General features: G+C 43.8%; 1 protein-coding gene across 2 annotated transcripts in view; it reads right to left on the bottom strand.

Moving 5' to 3' along the window:
- Positions 1–10,023, bottom strand: part of ccdc33 (coiled-coil domain containing 33) — a 63,782-nt gene extending 53,759 nt beyond the window's left edge. The window contains exons 1-3 of one of the 2 annotated variants that reach the window (XM_071405144.1): positions 9,512–10,023; positions 7,148–7,431; positions 6,970–7,009 (exon numbers count right to left, since the gene is read on the bottom strand). In XM_071405144.1, coding sequence (XP_071261245.1) covers positions 6,970–7,009; positions 7,148–7,431; positions 9,512–9,544 — 357 coding nt within the window. In that variant the 5' untranslated portion in view covers positions 9,545–10,023. The remainder of the gene's footprint in view (positions 1–6,969; positions 7,010–7,147; positions 7,432–9,511) is intronic. The other variant, XM_071405142.1, reaches the window with a different exon arrangement.
- Between the last annotated feature and the right edge of the window lie 11,895 nt (positions 10,024–21,918).

Raw genomic sequence — 21,918 nt, 5'->3', positions numbered from 1 at the left:
TGACTGATCCATACAGCATTATATCCACCAGCAGACTGTTACTGTTGACTGATCCATACAGCATTATATCCACCAGCAGACTGTTACTGTTGACTGATCCATACAGCATTATATCCACCAGCAGACTGTTACTGTTGACTAATCCATACAGCATTATATCCACCAGCAGACTGTTACTGTTGACTGATCCATACAGCATTATATCCACCAGCAGACTGTTACTGTTGACTGATCCATACAGCATTATATCCACCAGCAGACTGTTACTGTTGACTGATCCATACAGCATAATGACTGATCCATACAGCATAATGACTGATCCATACAGCATAATGACTGATCCATACAGCATTATGACTGATCCATACAGCATTATGACTGATCCATACAGCATAATGACTGATCCATACAGCATAATGACTGATCCATACAGCATAATGACGGATCCATACAGCATAATGACTGATCCATACAGCATAATGACTGATCCATACAGCATAATGACTGATCCATACAGCATAATGACTGATCCATACAGCATAATGACTGATCCATACAGCATAATGACTGATCCATACAGCATAATGACTGATCCATACAGCATAATGACTGATCCATACAGCATAATGACTGATCCATACAGCATAATGACTGATCCATACAGCATAATGACTGTTACTGTTGACTGATCCATACAGCATTATATCCACCAGCAGACTGTTACTGTTGACTGATCCATACAGCATTATATCCACCAGCAGACTGTTACTGTTGACTGATCCATACAGCATTATATCCACCTGCAGACTGTTACTGTTGACTGATCCATACAGCATTATATCCACCAGCAGACTGTTACTGTTGACTGACACATACAGCATTATATCCACCAGCAGACTGTTACTGTTGACTGATCCATACAGCATTATATCCACCAGCAGACTGTTACTGTTGACTGATACAGCATTATATCCACCAGCAGACTGTTACTGTTGACTGATCCATACAGCATTATATCCACCAGCAGACTGTTACTGTTGACTGATCCATACAGCATTATATCCACCAGCAGACTGTTACTGTTGACTGATCCATACAGCATTATATCCACCAGCAGACTGTTACTGTTGACTGATCCATACAGCATTATATCCACCAGCAGACTGTTACTGTTGACTGATCCATACAGCATTATATCCACCAGCAGACTGATACTGTTGACTGATCCATACAGCATTATATCCACCAGCAGACTGTTACTGTTGACTGATCCATACAGCATTATATCCACCAGCAGACTGTTACTGTTGACTGATCCATACAGCATTATATCCACCAGCAGACTGTTACTGTTGACTGATCCATACAGCATTATATCCACCAGCAGACTGTTACTGTTGACTGATCCATACAGCATTATATCCACCAGCAGACTGTTACTGTTGACTGATCCATACAGCATTATATCCACCATTAGACTGTTACTGTTGACTGATACAGCATTATATCCACCAGCAGACTGTTACTGTTGACTGATCCATACAGCATTATATCCACCAGCAGACTGTTACTGTTGACTGATCCATACAGCATTATATCCACCAGCAGACTGTTACTGTTGACTGATCCATACAGCATTATATCCACCAGCAGACTGTTACTGTTGACTGATCCATACAGCATTATATCCACCAGCATTATACTGTTGACTGACACATACAGCATTATATCCACCAGCAGACTGTTACTGTTGACTGATCCATACAGCATTATATCCACCAGCAGACTGTTACTGTTGACTGATCCATACAGCATTATATCCACCAGCAGACTGTTACTGTTGACTGATCCATACAGCATTATATCCACCAGCAGACTGATACTGTTGACTGATCCATACAGCATTATATCCACCAGCAGACTGTTACTGTTGACTGATCCATACAGCATTATATCCACCAGCAGACTGTTACTGTTGACTGATCCATACAGCATTATATCCACCAGCAGACTGTTACTGTTGACTAATCCATACAGCATTATATCCACCAGCAGACTGTTACTGTTGACTGATCCATACAGCATTATATCCACCAGCAGACTGTTACTGTTGACTGATCCATACAGCATTATATCCACCAGCAGACTGTTACTGTTGACTGATCCATACAGCATTATATCCACCATTAGACTGTTACTGTTGACTGATACAGCATTATATCCACCAGCAGACTGTTACTGTTGACTGATCCATACAGCATTATATCCACCAGCAGACTGTTACTGTTGACTGATCCATACAGCATTATATCCACCAGCAGACTGTTACTGTTGACTGATCCATACAGCATTATATCCACCAGCAGACTGATACTGTTGACTGATCCATACAGCATTATATCCACCAGCAGACTGTTACTGTTGACTGATCCATACAGCATTATATCCACCAGCAGACTGTTACTGTTGACTGATCCATACAGCATTATATCCACCAGCAGACTGTTACTGTTGACTGATCCATACAGCATTATATCCACCAGCAGACTGTTACTGTTGACTGATCCATACAGCATTATATCCACCAGCAGACTGTTACTGTTGACTGATCCATACAGCATTATATCCACCATTAGACTGTTACTGTTGACTGATACAGCATTATATCCACCAGCAGACTGTTACTGTTGACTGATACATACAGCATTATATCCACCAGCAGACTGTTACTGTTGACTGATCCATACAGCATTATATCCACCAGCAGACTGTTACTGTTGACTGATCCATACAGCATTATATCCACCAGCAGACTGTTACTGTTGACTGATCCATACAGCATTATATCCACCAGCAGACTGTTACTGTTGACTGATCCATACAGCATTATATCCACCAGCAGACTGTTACTGTTGACTGATCCATACAGCATTATATCCACCAGCAGACTGATACTGTTGACTGATCCATACAGCATTATATCCACCAGCAGACTGTTACTGTTGACTGATCCATACAGCATTATATCCACCAGCAGACTGTTACTGTTGACTGATCCATACAGCATTATATCCACCAGCAGACTGTTACTGTTGACTGACCCATACAGCATTATATCCACCAGCAGACTGTTACTGTTGACTGATCCATACAGCATTATATCCACCAGCAGACTGTTACTGTTGACTGATCCATACAGCATTATATCCACCATTAGACTGTTACTGTTGACTGATCCAGCATTATATCCACCAGCAGACTGTTACTGTTGACTGATCCATACAGCATTATATCCACCAGCAGACTGTTACTGTTGACTGATCCATACAGCATTATATCCACCAGCAGACTGTTACTGTTGACTGATCCATACAGCATTATATCCACCAGCAGACTGTTAATGTTGACTGATCCATACAGCATTATATCCACCAGCAGACTGTTACTGTTGACTGATCCATACAGCATTATATCCACCAGCAGACTGTTACTGTTGACTGACACATACAGCATTATATCCACCAGCAGACTGGTACTGTTGACTGATCCATACAGCATTATATCCACCAGCAGACTGTTACTGTTGACTGATACATACAGCATTATATCCACCTGCAGACTGGTACTGTTGACTGATCCATACAGCATTATATCCACCAGCAGACTGTTACTGTTGACTGATACATACAGCATTATATCCACCAGCAGACTGTTACTGTTGACTGATCCATACAGCATTATATCCACCAGCAGACTGTTACTGTTGACTGATACATACAGCATTATATCCACCAGCAGACTGTTACTGTTGACTGATACATACAGCATTATATCCACCTGCAGACTGGTACTGTTGACTGATCCATACAGCATTATATCCACCAGCAGACTGTTACTGTTGACTGATACATACAGCATTATATCCACCTGCAGACTGGTACTGTTGACTGATCCATACAGTGGAGATATAGCAACTAACCCTGGGCCATTGTTGTTGGCCTCTTCTCGCTGTGGCGTGTCTGTTGTTGTTGTAGCGGTGTGTCTCTGTGGTGTGTCTGTTATTGTTGTAGCGGTGTGTCTGTTATTGTTGTAGCGGTGTGTCTGTTGTTGTTGTAGCGGTGTGTCTGTTATTGTTGTAGCGGTGTGTCTGTTATTGTTGTAGCGGTGTGTCTGTTATTGTTGTAGCGGTGTGTCTGTTATTGTTGTAGCGGTGTGTCTGTTATTGTTGTAGCTGTGTGTCTGTTATTGTTGAAGCGGTGAGTCTGTTATTGTTGTAGCGGCCTGTCTCTGTGTGTGAGACATGTGTCTGCCTGTTGTGAAGTGGGGTGTGTAGCAGTGTGTGTCCTTCAGTCAAGGTCAGGGTGTGTCCTAGCTGGCTGTACATCATCATACAGGTGTCTATCAGTCAGGGTGCGTATAAAGAGCTGAATAGAGGCTGGGAGGTAGAGGGGGGATTCAGATTCCAATCTAGGGTGGTGTGGTTATAGGCGGGGTTTGGGAGGAGGAGGAGGAAGCAGTATGGGGAGAGGAGGAGGAGGAGGAAGCAGTATGGGGAGAGGAGGAGGAGGAGGAGGAGGAGGAGGAAGCAGTATGGGGAGGGGAGGAGGAGGAGGAAGGAGTATGGGGAGAGGAGGAGGAGGAGGAGGAGGAGGAAGCAGTATGGGGAGAGGAGGAGGAGGAGGAAGGAGTATGGGGAGAGAAGGAGGAGGAGGAGGAGGAAGCAGTATGGGGAGGGGAGGAGGAGGAAGCAGTATGGGGAGAGGAGGAGGAGGAGGAAGCAGTATAGTGAGAGGAGGAGGAGGAAGCAGTATGGGGAGAGGAGGAAGGAGGAGGAGGAGGAGGAAGCAGTATGGTGAGAGGAGGAGGAGGAGGAGGAAGCAGTATGGGGAGAGGAGGAGGAGGAAGCAGTATGGGGAGAGGAGGAGGAGGAAGCAGTATGGGGAGAGGAGGAGGAGGAGGAGGAGGAAGCAGTATGGGAAGGAGGAGGAGAAAGCAGTATGGGGAGAGGAGGAGGAGGAGGAGGAGGAAGCAGTATGGGGAGGGGAGGAGGAGGAGGAAGCAGTATGGGGAGGGGAGGAGGAGGAGGAGGAGGAGGAAGCAGTATGGGGAGAGGAGGAGGAGGAGGAGGAAGCAGTACGGGGAGAGGAGGAAGTGGAGGAGGAGGAAGCAGTATGGGGAGAGGAGGAGGAGGAAGGAGTATGGGGAGAGGAGGAGGAGGAGGAGGAGGAAGCAGTATGGGGAGAGGAGGAGGAGGAGGAGGAAGCAGTATGGGGAGAGGAGGAGGAGGAAGGAGTATGGGGAGAGGAGGAGGAGGAGGAAGCAGTATGGTGAGAGGAGGAGGAGGAAGCAGTATGGGGAGGGGAGGAGGAGGAGGAGGAGGAGGAGGAAGCAGTATGGGGAGGGGAGGAGGAGGAGGAAGGAGTATGGGGAGAGGAGGAGGAGGAGGAGGAGGAGGAAGCAGTATGGGGAGAGGAGGAGGAGGAGGAAGGAGTATGGGGAGAGAAGGAGGAGGAGGAGGAGGAAGCAGTATGGGGAGGGGAGGAGGAGGAAGGAGTATGGGGAGAGGAGGAGGAGGAGGAAGCAGTATAGTGAGAGGAGGAGGAGGAAGCAGTATGGGGAGAGGAGGAAGTGGAGGAGGAGGAAGCAGTATGGGGAGAGGAGGAGGAGGAAGGAGTATGGGGAGAGGAGGAGGAGGAGGAGGAGGAAGCAGTATGGGGAGAGGAGGAGGAGGAGGAGGAAGCAGTATGGGGAGAGGAGGAGGAGGAAGGAGTATGGGGAGAGGAGGAGGAGGAGGAAGCAGTATGGTGAGAGGAGGAGGAGGAAGCAGTATGGGGAGGGGAGGAGGAGGAGGAGGAGGAGGAGGAAGCAGTATGGGGAGAGGAGGAGGAGGAGGAGGAAGCAGTATGGGGAGAGGAGGAGGAGGAAGGAGGGGTTGTGTGGTAGTAACCCCCTGAGACCTGGGGATGAAATTGAGCGTCTAATTGAAAGGGCACAAGGTGACAATCATATGACTGCAGATGAGACAGGGGACGGGCGGAGGCTCAGCAGGGGGTGGAGGGGACGGGGAGATGACTTGAGAGAGTAAGGGAGGGCTGTGATGGGGGAGCAAGGGGATATAGTGGGAGGGAGGAGTGGATGAGGGGGTCTCTCTCTCCCTCCTCTCCTTCTGCTTTGAAGACACAACAGGATGGAGGCCTCACTGCAACACTCCTCTCTGTCGCTCCAGGACAATCACATCACAAACAGATGGCAGTCAGCTCGCTCCCTGGGAGGCTATATGATGAAAGGGTGTGTGTGTGTGTGTGTGGATATATATTTATGTGCTGGTATGAACAAGGGTAAAGGTATTACAAAGGCAACATGTTCTTTACAACTAAAGTTTTACAGTATAATAACGTGTCGATCAGGCCCCATTTAAATCCAGGCTAAATGGGTCTAAAACCACCATGATTGATCAGTATCCTCATTACTAAGACATATGACTAGAGTATAGAATGAGGTCAACAACATGAGATTTGATGCCATCTAGACCTCTTCCACTAGCGGCAGAAGGTGTCTCATCAACATGTTTTCTCTCTAGTAGCTCAGACACACAGATAAATGTTAAACTATTCTATCTGCAGCCATGTTGATCTCAGTGGAGGAGCTATACCCCATTTCAGACTGTCTGAATCCCACAGCCTCAAGCCTCACCATGGGATCGCCTTGTTGACCTTTCAGTCGTCGTTGTCCCCTGAATAACTAACCAGCACACAGACACAGAAGTCTCTAGGCAGCCCGGGGGGAATTTACCATCTGTAACCAGCTTCCTAGTTCTACGCCAAGGGGCCTGAGACGAGGGCTGTCTCTCAGACACAGAGGATTTCAGAGGAGAGTCAGGCAACCAGCCCAATACCCGCATCTCTCACTCCTCGTTGAGGACCGGTGATTTTGAAGAGTGGTTTGTGTTGGTATAGACGCTTTACTCACTTTGTTTGGAAGGTCATCCTCAAAGTCAGGGAGAGGAGCTCTGATGATACGGAAGGAGAAAACATTTGGTGATCATCAAAATACAATACTCAGCTAGAAATGAATATTTGGTGACCATTGTACCGCTACATATCAATATTAAAGACCGTTTTGACAAACTGTGTTACAGGGGTATTACCTTTTGCGTGGATTATGTTTCTGATACGTCCTGTTGATGTGGCCGTTGCTCTGTGGACCCTCTGTTTTCCCAGCTGGAGGGGTGTTGTCTGGGAGGATGCGGGCCAGGGCATCGTATGACGGTAGACTGGGACCGTCTGGGAGGATGCGGGCCAGGGCATCGTATGACGGTAGACTGGGACCGTCTGGGAGGATGCGGGCCAGGGCATCGTATGACGGTAGACTGGGACCGTCTGGGAGGATCCGGGCCAGGGCATCGTATGACGGTAGACTGGGACCATCCTTCTGGGGAAAGAAAGAAAGAAAATCACGTTGGTCTGAACTTGAACCATCTACAGCCTTCAGAAACTATTCATACCCTTTTTCCATTTTTATCATTCAATCAGTGAGGAGAGAGAGTGATGCATTAGCGCCTGGCTGGGTACTTAAAAATTCTGACAACTGAGCAGTGTAAAATATAAACATTTAGGAAAAGTTGGGGAAGGTGCAGGACATAATTTAAAAAAATATATATATAAAAAAATGTACTAAATTTAAAAGTCAGTGGCCGTTGGTGCTAAATATTTTTCTCACACAATTACACACAATACCCCATAATGACAAGGTGAAAACATGTTTTTATAAATGTTTGCAAATTTATTGAAAATAAAATACAAAAATATCTAATTTACATAAGTATTCACAGCCCTGAGTCAATACATGTTAGAATCACCTTTAACAGTGATTACAGCGGTGAGGCTTTCTGGGTAATTCTCTAAGAGCTTAACACACCTGGATTGTACAATATTTGCCCACTATTCTTTTCAAAATTCTTCATCCTCTGTCAAATTGGTTGTTGATCATTGCTAGACAGCCATTTTCATGTCTTACCATAGAATTTCAAGCCGATTTAAGTCAAAACTGTAACTAGGTCACTCAGGAACATTCAATGTCATCTTGGTAAGCAACTCCGTTCTACATTTGGCCTTGTGTTTTATGTTATTATCCTGTTGAAATGGGGAATTCAACTCCCAGTGTCTGGTGGAAAGCCGACTGAACCAGGTTTTTCTCTAGCATTTTGCCTGTGCTTAGCTCTATCCCATTTCTTTTTATCCTAAGAAAAACTCCCTAGTCCTTGCAGATGACAAGCATGCCCATAACATGATGCAGCCACCACCATGCTTGAAAATATTAAGAGTGGTACTCAGTTATGTGCTGTGTTGGATTTGCCCCAAAACATAACACTTTGTATTCAGGACATAAAGTTTGTTTCTTTGCCGCAGTTTTACTTTAGTACGTTATTGCAAACAGGAGGCATGTTTTGGAATATTTGTATTCTGTAAAGGCTTCCTTCTTTTCACTCTGTCATGGAGATTAGTAACTACAATGTTGTTGATCCATCCTCAGTTTTCTCCTATCACAGTTATTAAACTCTGTAACTGTTTTAAAGTCACCATTGGTGTAAAGGGGTCATATGTGTGGCTGGTGTCGAGAGTCAGGCGCAGGACAATCAACGTACTTTACTCAAAATGTCAAATATACAAAGTAACAAATACACGCACACCATGACAGACCGAAAATACAACAAACAATCACTCACAAAAACCCATAGGGGAACAGAGAGTTAAATAATGAAACAGTAATTGTGGGATTGAAATCAGGTGTGTAAAACAAAGACAAAACAAATGGAAAATGAAAAGTGGATCGGAGGTGGCTAGAAAGCCGGTGACGTCGACCGCCAAACGCCCCCCGAACAAGGAGAGGGACCGACTTCGGCGGAAGTCGTGACAATTGGCTTCATGGTGAAATCTCTGAGAGGTTTCCTTCCTCTCCGGCAACTTGTTAAGCACATTTTTACTCCTGAACTTATTTAGGCTTGCCATAACAAAAGGAGTTGACTCAAAACATTTCAGCTTTTCATTTTGAATGAATTTGTCGAAATTTCGAAAAACATAATTCCACTTTGAAATGGGGTATGGTGTATAGGCCAATGAGAAAACAAATCTAAATTGAATCCATTTGAAATTCAGGCTTTAACACAACAAAATGCAGGAAGAAAATAGTTCTGAAGGCACTATATCTATCTAAAAACGTGAACTCTTTCACAAGCTTGGAATAATAGAATAGAAAATAATAAATACTAATCCCGAAAGGAAATTGGTTTGTCAATCAGCGCATCCACAATGTTTTAAAAAGACGCAAAATACCAATTCCCACCAGGCATAACTCTGAATATGTTAAAAGATAGTCAACAGTACGTCAGTAAGCCTAAATAATCAGTACTATGTACAGCCACAGTTCTGTTAAAAACTGTGGCATATTTAGGAGGACAAAACAAGCCATTATCACAGAAACTCATCAGCTCTACTCTCTACACAGTACTCACAGTGCTGGAGCATGGCCTGTAATACCTCTTCATCTTGTCAGGGTAGATTCTGTTACATCACTATGGTAAATCCAAGCCACTCTGGTGCGCTAACCAGCTCTTGTTCAACAACTCTACCGTATGTAATGCATGTGCCTCTAATTCACTGTGTACGTACAAGTGCTAATGGTTACCAGGGTTATATAAACTCACAGTAGAGATATGAGAAGAGTATTACCATGGAATTACCTAGCTACTTGCCCATCCCTCATAAACAAATACCACCCTAGTGTTGACCTAAAGCTGTCAGGAAACCTTCGCAGCAGACAAAGAGACCTCCTACCTTGTTCTTCAATGGAGCAGGGATGCAGCACACATCTCAATCATTATCGCCACAACTAGCACCTCACTGATAGAACCTAGCACCTCACTGATAGAACCTAGCACCTCACTGATAGAACCTATCACCTCACTGGTAGAACCTAGCACCTCACTGGTAGAATCTAGCACCTCACTGATAGAACCTAGCACCTCACTGATAGAACCTAGCACCTCACTGATAGAACCTAGCACCTCACTGATAGAACCTATCACCTCACTGGTAGAACCTATCACCTCACTGGTAGAATCTAGCACCTCACTGATAGAACCTAGCACCTCACTGATAGAACCTAGCACCTCACTGGTAGAACCTAGCACCTCACTGATAGAACCTAGCACCTCACTGATAGAACCTAGCACATCACTGGTAGAACCTAGCACCTCACTGATAGAACCTAGCACCTCACTGATAGAACCTAGCACCTCACTGATAGAACCTAGCACATCACTGGTAGAACCTAGCACATCACTGGTAGAACCTAGCACTTCACTGGTAGAACCTAGCACATCACAGGTAGAACCTAGCACCTCACTGATAGAACCTAACACCTCACTGATAGAACCTAGCACATCACTGGTAGAACCTAGCACATCACAGGTAGAACCTAGCACCTCACTGGTAGAACCTAGCACATCACAGGTAGAACCTAGCACCTCACTGATAGAACCTAGCACCTCACTGATAGAACCTAGCACATCACTGGTAGAACCTAGCACATCACTGGTAGAACCTAGCACTTCACTGGTAGAACCTAGCACTTCACTGGTAGAACCTAGCACATCACAGGTAGAACCTAGCACCTCACTGATAGAACCAAGCAAATCACAGGTAGAACCTAGCACCTCACTGATAGAACCTAGCACATCACAGGTAGAACCTAGCACATCACTGATAGAACCTAGCACATCACTGATAGAATCTAGCACCTCACAGGTAGAACCTATCACATCACAGGTAGAACCTATCACATCACTGATAGAACCTAGCACATCACAGGTAGAACCTAGCACATCACTGATATAATCTAGCACATCACAGGTAGAACCTAGTGCATCACTGATAGAACCTAGCACATCACAGGTAGAACCTAGCACCTCACTGATAGAACCGAGCACATCACTGGTAGAACCTAGCACATCACTGGTAGAACCTAGCACATCACAGGTAGAACCTAGCACCTCACAGGTAGAACCTAGCACCTCACAGGTAGAATCTAGCACATCACTGGTAGAACCTAGCACATCACAGGTAGAACCTAGCACCTCACAGGTAGAACCTAGCACATCACTGGTAGAACCTAGCACATCACTGGTAGAACCTAGCACATCACAGGTAGAACCTAGCACCTCACTGATAGAACCTAGCACCTCACAGGTAGAACCTAACACATCACTGGTAGAACCTAGCACATCACTGGTAGAACCTAGCACATCACTGGTAGAACCTAGCACATCACAGGTAGAACCTAGCACCTCACTGATAGAACCTAGCACATCACTGGTAGAACCTAGCACATCACTGGTACAACCTAGCACATCATTGGTAGAACCTAGCACATCACTGGTAGAACCTAGCACATCACAGGTAGAACCTAGCACATCACTGGTAGAACCTAGCACATCACTGGTAGAACCTAGCACATCACAGGTAGAACCTAGCACCTCACTGATAGAACCTAGCACCTCACAGGTAGAACCTAACACATCACTGGTAGAACCTAGCACATCACTGGTAGAACCTAGCACATCACTGGTAGAACCTAGCACATCACAGGTAGAACCTAGCACCTCACTGGTAGAACCTAGCACATCACTGGTAGAACCTAGCACATCACAGGTAGAACCTAGTACATCACAGGTAGAACCTAGCACATCACAGGTAGAACCTAGCACATCACAAGTAGAACCTAGCACACTGATAGAGGTAGAGAAAGCTCTTGGCTCTATCTACCAGGGAGATCAACACATTATCCTGTTACCACAACACAAGCCTCCCATAGCAACTCTTCAGGCCAGTGAGAACAGATCCTAGAGCCTAACTGCCAGGCAAATCAAATATAATCACATTTCAAATCAAATCCCATGTTATTGGTCACATACACATGGTTAGCAGATGTTAATGCGAGTGTAGCGAAATGCTTGTGCTTCTAGTTCTGACCATGCAGTAATAACCAACAAGTAATCTAACCTAACAATTTCACAACAACTACCTTATACACACAAGTGTAAAGGAATGAATAATAATATGTACATATAAATATATGGATGAGCGATGGCCGAATGGCATAGGCAAGATGCAGTAGATGGTATAGAGTACAGTATATACATATGAGATGAGTAATGTAGGGTATGTAAACATTATATAAAGTGGCATTGTTTAAAGTGGCTAGTGATACATTTATTACATAAAGATGGCAAGATGCAGTAGATGATATAGAGTACAGTATATACATATACATATGAGATGAGTAATGTAGGGTATGTAAACATTATATTAAGTGGCATTGTTTAAAGTGGCTAGTGATACATTTATTTCATCCAATTATTTATTATTAAAGTGGCTGGAGTTGAGTCAGTATGTTGGCAGCGGCCGCTAAATGTTAGTGGTGGCTGTTTAACAGTCTGATGGCCTTGAGATAGAAGCTGTTTTTCAGTCTCTCGGTCCCTGCTTTGATGCACCTGTACTGACCTTGCCTTCTGGATGATAGCGGGGTGAACAGGCAGTGGCTCGGGTGGTTGTTGTCCTTGATGATCTTCCATCAATCTGCGGTCCGAGTGGCAGGGGCAGGGGCAGGGGCAGGGGCAGGGGCAGGGGCAGGGACAGGGACAGGGACAGGGACAGGGACAGGGACAGGGGCAGGGGCAGGGGCAGGGACAGGGGCAGGGACAGGGGCAGGGACAGGGGCAGGGACAGGGACAGGGACAGGGACAGGGACAGGGACAGGGACAGGGACAGGGACAGGGACAGGGACAGGGACAGGGACAGGGACAGGCAATAGACAGGTCAAGGCAGGCAGGGGTCAGAAAACCAGAGGAGGGGCAACGGTACCGGATGGCCAACAGGCTCAGGGTCAGGGGCAGGCAGAGTGGTCAGGTACGCAAGCTCAGTCAGGACAGGCAAGGGTCAAAACCAGGAGGACGAGAAAAAGAGAGACTGGAGAAAAGCAGGAGCTGAGACAAAACACTGGTTGACTTGACAAACAAGACAAACTGTCAACAGACAAACAGAGAACACAGGTATAAATACCCAGGGGATAAGTGGGGAAGATGGGCGACACCTGGTGGGGGGTGGAGACAAGCGCAAAGACAGTTGAAACAGATTAGGGTGTGACATTTAGATTTTTTTAACACTTTTTTTGGTTACTACATCATTCCAGACGTGTTATTTCATAGTTTTGATGTCTTCACTATTATTCTACAATGTAGAAAAACCCTTGAATGAGTAGGTGTCCAAACTTTTGACATAGCCAATCAGCTTATTACTGCTCTGGGCAGACAGCCAATCAGGTCATTACTGCTCTGGACAGAGAGCCAATCAGCTCATTACTTCTCTAGGCAGACAGCCAATCAGCTCATTACTGTTCAGAGACAGGAAGCCAACCAGTGAGGCCAAAGAACTTCAACGGAATGAGACGCTCAGTTAATGGAAAATGCCAAAGATATTCCGGAGGGAAGGGGGGAGAGAGAGAGCGAGAGAGAGACTGAAAGAGACAGTAATGATTTGAAACCCTCTCTGTCCTTTCTTGACCCCCTGCAGTCAAACAAAATCTCCTCAAACCCAGAGCTCCATTCCTCTGAAATGACTTGTGCATATTAAACTTCTGAATGATTGGAGATGGGAATATCAATAGACTAAGAACAATGTTCCTGGTTGATTGCAATACATTGCAGTGGGCCAAGTAAGCTCTGAGTTCCTCCTGCATTATCTAGCTGAGCTAGAGCTCGGTCCTCTGACTGTCATGGCAACGCAGCAGGGCATCATGCCACTACAGGGAGCCCTCTGCCCACCTCAACACTTGACCGTTGCGTGGTACTCTCTACATGCCGCTGAATTACGCTGTGGCAGCGGCTCCAATTCAGATGAATACGGGCCTTTCAAAAGGGATGAGAAAGAGAGAAACACTACCAACCAAAAACAGCTACAGACTCTTCTACTATTTCCCACTTTGATAACACAGCTACTACTTACAGGCCTGCATGTTTTAATGTTGTCTCGTCTTAATATTATTCATGTTTTCAAACATTTAGCCTGTAAATAAATCTCTCCTGTGAGGCTTTACATTTAAAAAAAAAGAGAGTCGGTAGAGTATTAGTAATTTAAAAAATAGTTTCTTAAACCTACTGCTTTCATTTAAAATGAATAATTCACTGATCCTCACAGCTATGTGCTCTGCTGAGAGAGGGGAGGGGGGTGAGACAAAGATGCACACAGAGAAAGAGAGAGGGGGAGAGATGGAGAGGGAAAGGGAGGGAGAGCTGGAGAGGGAGGGAGAGAGGGAGAGGGAGGGAGAGACAGATAGGTAGGGAGAGAGAGAGAGAGAGAGAGAGAGAGAGAGAGAGAGAGAGAGAGAGAGAGAGAGAGAGAGAGAGAGAGAGAGAGAGAGAGAGAGAGACTGAAAGGGAGGGAGGGAGGGAGAGACGGAGAGGGGGGGGGTGGAGAGGGAGGGAGAGATGGAGAGGGAGAGAGGGAGAGGGAGGGAGAGACAGATAGGTAGGGAGAGACAGAGAGAGAGGGAGAGACAGGGAGGGAGAGACGGAGAGGGAGGGAGAGACAGAGAGAGGGAGGGAGAGACAGATAGGTAGGGAGAGAGAGAGATGGAGAGAGAGAGAGGGAAAGAGAGAGAGAGAGAGGGAGGGAGAGACAGATAGGTAGGGAGAGAGAGAGCGAGGGAGAGAGAGAGAGAGTCGGAGGGAGAGACAGAGAGGGAGGGAGGGAGAGGGAGGAGGGAGGGGGGAGGGAGGGAGGGAGAGACAGAGGGAGATGGAGAGACAGAGAGGGGGAGAGAGGGAGGGGGGAGGGAGAGAGGGATGTGCTCTAAAAATCCCCTCTCTTTTCCAACAAGGACAAAAACCTGCCGTACTACACAAACACAGCTAACAGATCAACCTAATGCCACATTAGCATGCATGTGGATGTCCTACATCTGTGTGAAAAAAAAACACAACTGACTGAATTATATAACAATCATATGTCTGTCCCAATGTGTGTCTAGAATGAGAATGATCTGCTCCTGATAATCCCCCCAGAGTTAGTTTGTTTTAGTCGGAGATAGGAGGAGAATAAAATGTCACGGTAGGCATACGCTTCCCATGTTGCAGGTCCTCATAGACACCGGGTCATATTCATTAGGGCACACGGTAGCAGAAGGTCATCAACAGGAAACGAGAATGTATGTCTCTTTTACGGACAAGTTCAGGTGTTTCAGTCTGTTTTCTTCTGTTTAATGAACGCCACCCAGATAGGGCTGTTACGGTGAACGTATTACTGCCACACCAGTGGTCACGAGTCACGACCGCAGTCAAATTCCACGTGACCGTTTAGTCACGGTAACTAAGCTTAGTAGCCTACCAAATGTGCTAACTGCCTGGTACTCAGCACTCTATTGTCCCTATAATCACTTTGACATCAATACAAATGTAATGGAAAATCTAATCAAACACTTCATGAGAGCCCATGAGCTCATGTTGCACAACATTTCTATAGGCAATTGTGGGAGAAAACAGAGTGATGGCCTCTATTAAAAAGAGGAGGATCCCAACAGCTTTCTATAGGCTAGGCCTACTATATTTATTTCTCAACTTTCCTAATATTAAGCACATTGCTTATATTTACATCAGGAGTATAGTCTACCTGGCTGGCATGAAAATGAACCAAGGGAAAAGCGTCCTCCAATTCGCTATTTAAGTGCATAGATGACATGTATTTATTCCCGCTGTTTCAAGACAGGTGCATGATAATGGTCTATTCTGAAATCAATACAAATTTCACACATATATTATTTAGTATGTAAAGACAAGATTAAATCAAGAATAGTGTTATGGGTGACAATACTGGCCTATCACTCATAAATGATGCCCAGTACAAGCCTTTCTTTGCATCCTTTTTCAAATCATAGTCGCACACCTCATGTAGCCTAGCCCATAGTCCTAGATGTCTTAATAAGGTTAGTATCACACCTCATGTAGCCTAGCCCATAGTCCTATATGTTTTGATAAGGTTAGTATCACACCTCATGTAGCCTAGCCCATAGTCCTATATGTTTTAATAAGGTTAGTATCACACCTCATGTAGCCTAGCCCATAGTCCTATATGTTTTAATAAGGTTAGTATCACACCTCATGTAGCCTAGCCCATAGTCCTATATGTTTTAATAAGGTTAGTATCACACCTCATGTAGCCTAGCCCATAGTCCTATATGTTTTAATAAGGTTAGTACCACACCTCATGTAGCCTAGCCCATAGTCCTATATGTTTTAATAAGGTTAGTATCACACCTCATGTAGCCTAGCCCATAGTCCTATATGTTTTAATAAGGTTAGTACCACACCTCATGTAGCCTAGCCCATAGTCCTATATGTTTTAATAAGGTTAGTATCACACCTCATGTAGCCTAGCCCATAGGTCTATATGTTTTAATAAGGTTAGTATCACACCTCATGTAGCCTAGTCCATAGTCCTATATGTTTTAATAAGGTTAGTATCACACCTCATGTAGCCTAGCCCATAGTCCTATATGTTTTAATAAGGTTAGTATCACACCTCATGTAGCCTAGCCCATAGTCCTATATGTTTTAATAAGGTTAGTATCACACCTCATGTAGCCTAGCCCATAGTCCTATATGTTTTAATAAGGTTAGTATCACACCTCATGTAGCCTAGCCCATAGGCCTATATGTTTTAATAAGGTTAGTATCACACCTCATGTAGCCTAGCCCATAGTCCTATATGTTTTAATAAGGTTAGTATCACACCTCATGTAGCCTAGCCCATAGTCCTATATGTTTTAATAAGGTTAGTATCACACCTCATGTAGCCTAGCCCATAGTCCTATATGTTTTAATAAGGTTAGTATCACACCTCATGTAGCCTAGCCCATAGGCCTATATGTTTTAATAAGGTTAGTATCACACCTCATGTAGCCTGGTCCTATATGTTTTAATAAGGTTAGTATCACACCTCATGTAGCCTAGCCCATAGTCCTATATGTTTTAATAAGGTTAGTATCACACCTCATGTAGCATAGTCCTATATGTTTTAATAAGGTTAGTATCACACCTCATGTAGCCTAGCCCATAGTCCTATATGTTTTAATAAGGTTAGTATCACACCTCATGTAGCCTAGCCCATAGGCCTATATGTTTTAATAAGGTTAGTATCACACCTCATGTAGCTTAGCCCATAGTCCTATATGTTTTGATAAGGTTAGTATCACACCTCATGTAGCCTAGTCCATAGTCCTATATGTTTTAATAAGGTTAGTATCACAACTCATGTAGCCTAGCCCATAGGCCTATATGTTTTAATAAGGTTAGTATCACACCTCATGTAGCCTAGTCCATAGTCCTATATGTTTTAATAAGGTTAGTATCACACCTCATGTAGCCTAGCCCATAGTCCTATATGTTTTAATAAGGTTAGTATCACACCTCATGTAGCCTAGCCCATAGTCCTATATGTTTTAATAAGGTTAGTATCACACCTCATGTAGCCTAGTCCATAGTCCTATATGTTTTAATAAGGTTAGTATCACACCTCATGTAGCCTAGCCCATAGACCTATATGTTTTAATAAGGTTAGTATCACACCTCATGTAGCCTAGTCCATAGTCCTATATGTTTTAATAAGGTTAGTATCACACCTCATGTAGCCTAGCCCATAGTCCTATATGTTTTAATAAGGTTAGTATCACACCTCATGTAGCCTAGCCCATAGTCCTATATGTTTTAATAAGGTTAGTATCACACCTCATGTAGCCTAGTCCTATATGTTTTAATAAGGTTAGTATCACACCTCATGTAGCCTAGTCCTATATGTTTTAATAAGGTTAGTACCACACCTCATGTAGCCTAGTCCTATATGTTTTAATAAGGTTAGTATCACACCTCATGTAGCCTAGTCCTATATGTTTTAATAAGGTTAGTATCACACCTCATGTAGCCTAGCCCATAGTCCTATATGTTTTAATAAGGTTAGTATCACACCTCATGTAGCCTAGCCCATAGTCCTATATGTTTTAATAAGGTTAGTATCACACCTCATGTAGCCTAGCCCATAGTCCTATATGTTTTAATAAGGTTAGTATCACACCTCATGTAGCCTAGCCCATAGTCCTATATGTTTTAATAAGGTTAGTATCACACCTCATGTAGCCTAGCCCATAGTCCTATATGTTTTAATAAGGTTAGTATCACACCTCATGTAGCCTAGCCCATAGTCCTATATGTTTTAATAAGGTTAGTATCACACCTCATGTAGCCTAGCCCATAGGCCTATATGTTTTAATAAGGTTAGTATCACACCTCATGTAGCCTAGCCCATAGTCCTATATGTTTTAATAAGGTTAGTATCACACCTCATGTAGCCTAGCCCATAGTCCTATATGTTTTAATAAGGTTAGTATCACACCTCATGTAGCCTAGCCCATAGTCCTATATGTTTTAATAAGGTTAGTATCACACCTCATGTAGCCTAGCCCATAGTCCTATATGTTTTAATAAGGTTAGTATCACACCTCATGTAGCCTAGCCCATAGTCCTATATGTTTTAATAAGGTTAGTATCACACCTCATGTAGCCTAGTCCTATATGTTTTAATAAGGTTAGTATCACACCTCATGTAGCCTAGCCCATAGTCCTATATGTTTTAATAAGGTTAGTATCACACCTCATGTAGCCTAGCCCATAGTCCTATATGTTTTAATAAGGTTAGAATCACACCTCATGTAGCCTAGCCCATAGTCCTATATGTTTTAATAAGGTTAGTATCACACCTCATGTAGCCTAGCCCATAGTCCTATATGTTTTAATAAGGTTAGTATCACACCTCATGTAGCCTAGCCCATAGTCCTATATGTTTTAATAAGGTTTGTATCACACCTCATGTAGCCTAGCCCATAGTCCTATATGTTTTAATAAGGTTAGTATCACACCTCATGTAGCCTAGCCCATAGTCCTATATGTTTTAATAAGGTTAGTATCACACCTCATGTAGCCTAGCCCATAGTCCTATATGTTTTAATAAGGTTAGTATCACACCTCATGTAGCCTAGCCCATAGTCCTATATGTTTTAATAAGGTTAGTATCACACCTCATGTAGCCTAGCCCATAGTCCTATATGTTTTAATAAGGTTAGTATCACACCTCATGTAGCCTAGCCCATAGTCCTATATGTTTTAATAAGGTTAGTATCACACCTCATGTAGCCTAGCCCATAGTCCTATATGTTTTAATAAGGTTAGTACCACACCTCATGTAGCCTAGCCCATAGTCCTATATGTTTTAATAAGGTTAGTATCACACCTCATGTAGCCTAGCCCATAGTCCTATATGTTTTAATAAGGTTAGTATCACACCTCATGTAGCCTAGCCCATAGTCCTATATGTTTTAATAAGGTTTGTATCACACCTCATGTAGCCCATAGTCCTATATGTTTTAATAAGGTTAGTATCACACCTCATGTAGCCTAGCCCATAGGCCTATATGTTTTAATAAGGTTAGTATCACACCTCATGTAGCCTAGCCCATAGTCCTATATGTTTTAATAAGGTTAGTATCACACCTCATGTAGCCTAGTCCATAGTCCTATATGTTTTAATAAGGTTAGTATCACACCTCATGTAGCCTAGCCCATAGTCCTATATGTTTTAATAAGGTTAGTACCACACCTCATGTAGCCTAGTTCTATATGTTTTAATAAGGTTAGTATCACACCTCATGTAGCCTAGCCCATAGTCCTATATGTTTTAATAAGGTTAGTATCACACCTCATGTAGTCTAGCCCATAGTCCTATATGTTTTAATAAGGTTAGTATCACACCTCATGTAGCCTAGCCCATAGTCCTATATGTTTTAATAAGGTTAGTATCACACCTCATGTAGCCTAGCCCATAGTCCTATATGTTTTAATAAGGTTAGTATCACACCTCATGTAGCCTAGCCCATAGTCCTATATGTTTTAATAAGGTTAGTATCACACCTCATGTAGCCTAGCCCATAGTCCTATATGTTTTAATAAGGTTAGTATCACACCTCATGTAGCCTAGCCCATAGTCCTATAAGGTTAGTATCACACCTCATGTAGCCTAGCCCATAGTCCTATATGTGTTAATAAGGTTAGTATCACACCTCATGTAGCCTAGCCCATAGGCCTATATGTTTTAATAAGGTTAGTACCACACCTCATGTAGCCTAGCCCATAGTCCTATATGTTTTAATAAGGTTAGTATCACACCTCATGTAGCCTAGCCCATAGTCCTATATGTTTTAATAAGGTTAGTATCACACCTCATGTAGCCTAGCCCATAGTCCTATATGTTTTAATAAGGTTAGTATCACACCTCATGTAGCCTAGCCCATAGTCCTATATGTTTTAATAAGGTTAGTATCACACCTCATGTAGCCTAGCCCATAGTCCTATATGTTTTAATAAGGTTAGTATCACACCTCATGTAGCCTAGCCCATAGGCCTATATGTTTTAATAAGGTTAGTATCACACCTCATGTAGCCTAGCCCATAGTCCTATATGTTTTAATAAGGTTAGTATCACACCTCATGTAGCCTAGCCCATAGTCCTATATGTTTTAATAAGGTTAGTATCACACCTCATGTAGCCTAGTCCTATATGTTTTAATAAGGTTAGTATCACACCTCATGTAGCCTAGTCCATAGTCCTATATGTTTTAATAAGGTTTGTATCAGAAATTAAGTGTCCAAATAACTTCAAATGAAGCACATGAATCTACTTTACAACCGGTGTAGAGCCTAACTGGTATACATAAGCAGCATGTGAGTTTCAAGTTTGGGGAAGCTAATTTTCACCATAAAAATTCACCTTTATAAAGAAGCAATACATGCATAACTGCATATGCAGACTTATTTTTTATTTTATTTTAACTTGGCAAGTCAGATAAGAACAAATTCTTATTTACAATGACGGCCTACCACGGCCAAACCCAGACGACGCTGGTCCAATTGTGCGCCCCCCCCCAATTGGACTCCCAATCACGGCCGGATGTGTTGCAGCCTGGATTCAAACCAGGTACTGCAGTGACGCCTCTTGCATTGAGATGCTGTGTCTTGTACCACTGAGCCACTCGGGAGATCCCAATAATCACATTTGCAGACTTATGTAAGATAACCACTCCTCTGGTTAGTGGTTAGGACTTCTCCTCTGGTTAGGACTACTCCTCTGGTTAGGACTACTCCTCTGGTTAGGACTATTCCTCTGGTTAGAACTACTCCTCTGGTTAGAACTACTCCTCTGGTTAGGACTACTCCTCTGGTTAGGACTACTCCTCTGGTTAGAACTACTCCTCTGGTTAGTGGTTAGGACTACTCCTCTGGTTAGGACTACTCCTCTGGTTAGGACTACTCCTCTGGTTAGGACTACTCCTCTGGTTAGGACTACTCCTCTGGTTAGAACTACTCCTCTGGTTAGAACTACTCCTCTGGTTAGAACTACTCCTCTGGTTAGAACTACTCCTCTGGTTAGAACTACTCCTCTGGTTAGAACTACTCCTCTGGTTAGGACTACTCCTCTGGTTAGGACTACTCCTCTGGTTAGGACTACTCCTCTGGTTAGAACTACTCCTCTGGTTAGAACTACTCCTCTGGTTAGGACTACTCCTCTGCTTAGAACTACTCCTCTGGTTAGAACTACTCCTCTGGTTAGTGGTTAGAACTACTCCTCTGGTTAGTGGTTAGAACTACTCCTCTGGTTAGGACTACTCCTCTGGTTAGAACTACTCCTCTGGTTAGGACTACTCCTCTGGTTAGGACTACTCCTCTGGTTAGACCTACTCCTCTGGTTAGGACTACTCCTCTGG

The sequence above is a fragment of the Salvelinus alpinus genome, chromosome 6, assembly GCF_045679555.1.
Source record: "Salvelinus alpinus chromosome 6, SLU_Salpinus.1, whole genome shotgun sequence".
NCBI classification, from domain to species: domain Eukaryota; kingdom Metazoa; phylum Chordata; class Actinopteri; order Salmoniformes; family Salmonidae; genus Salvelinus; species Salvelinus alpinus.
The sequence above is the reverse complement of the archived record's forward strand: the minus strand, read 5'-3'. Positions and strand labels throughout refer to the sequence as shown.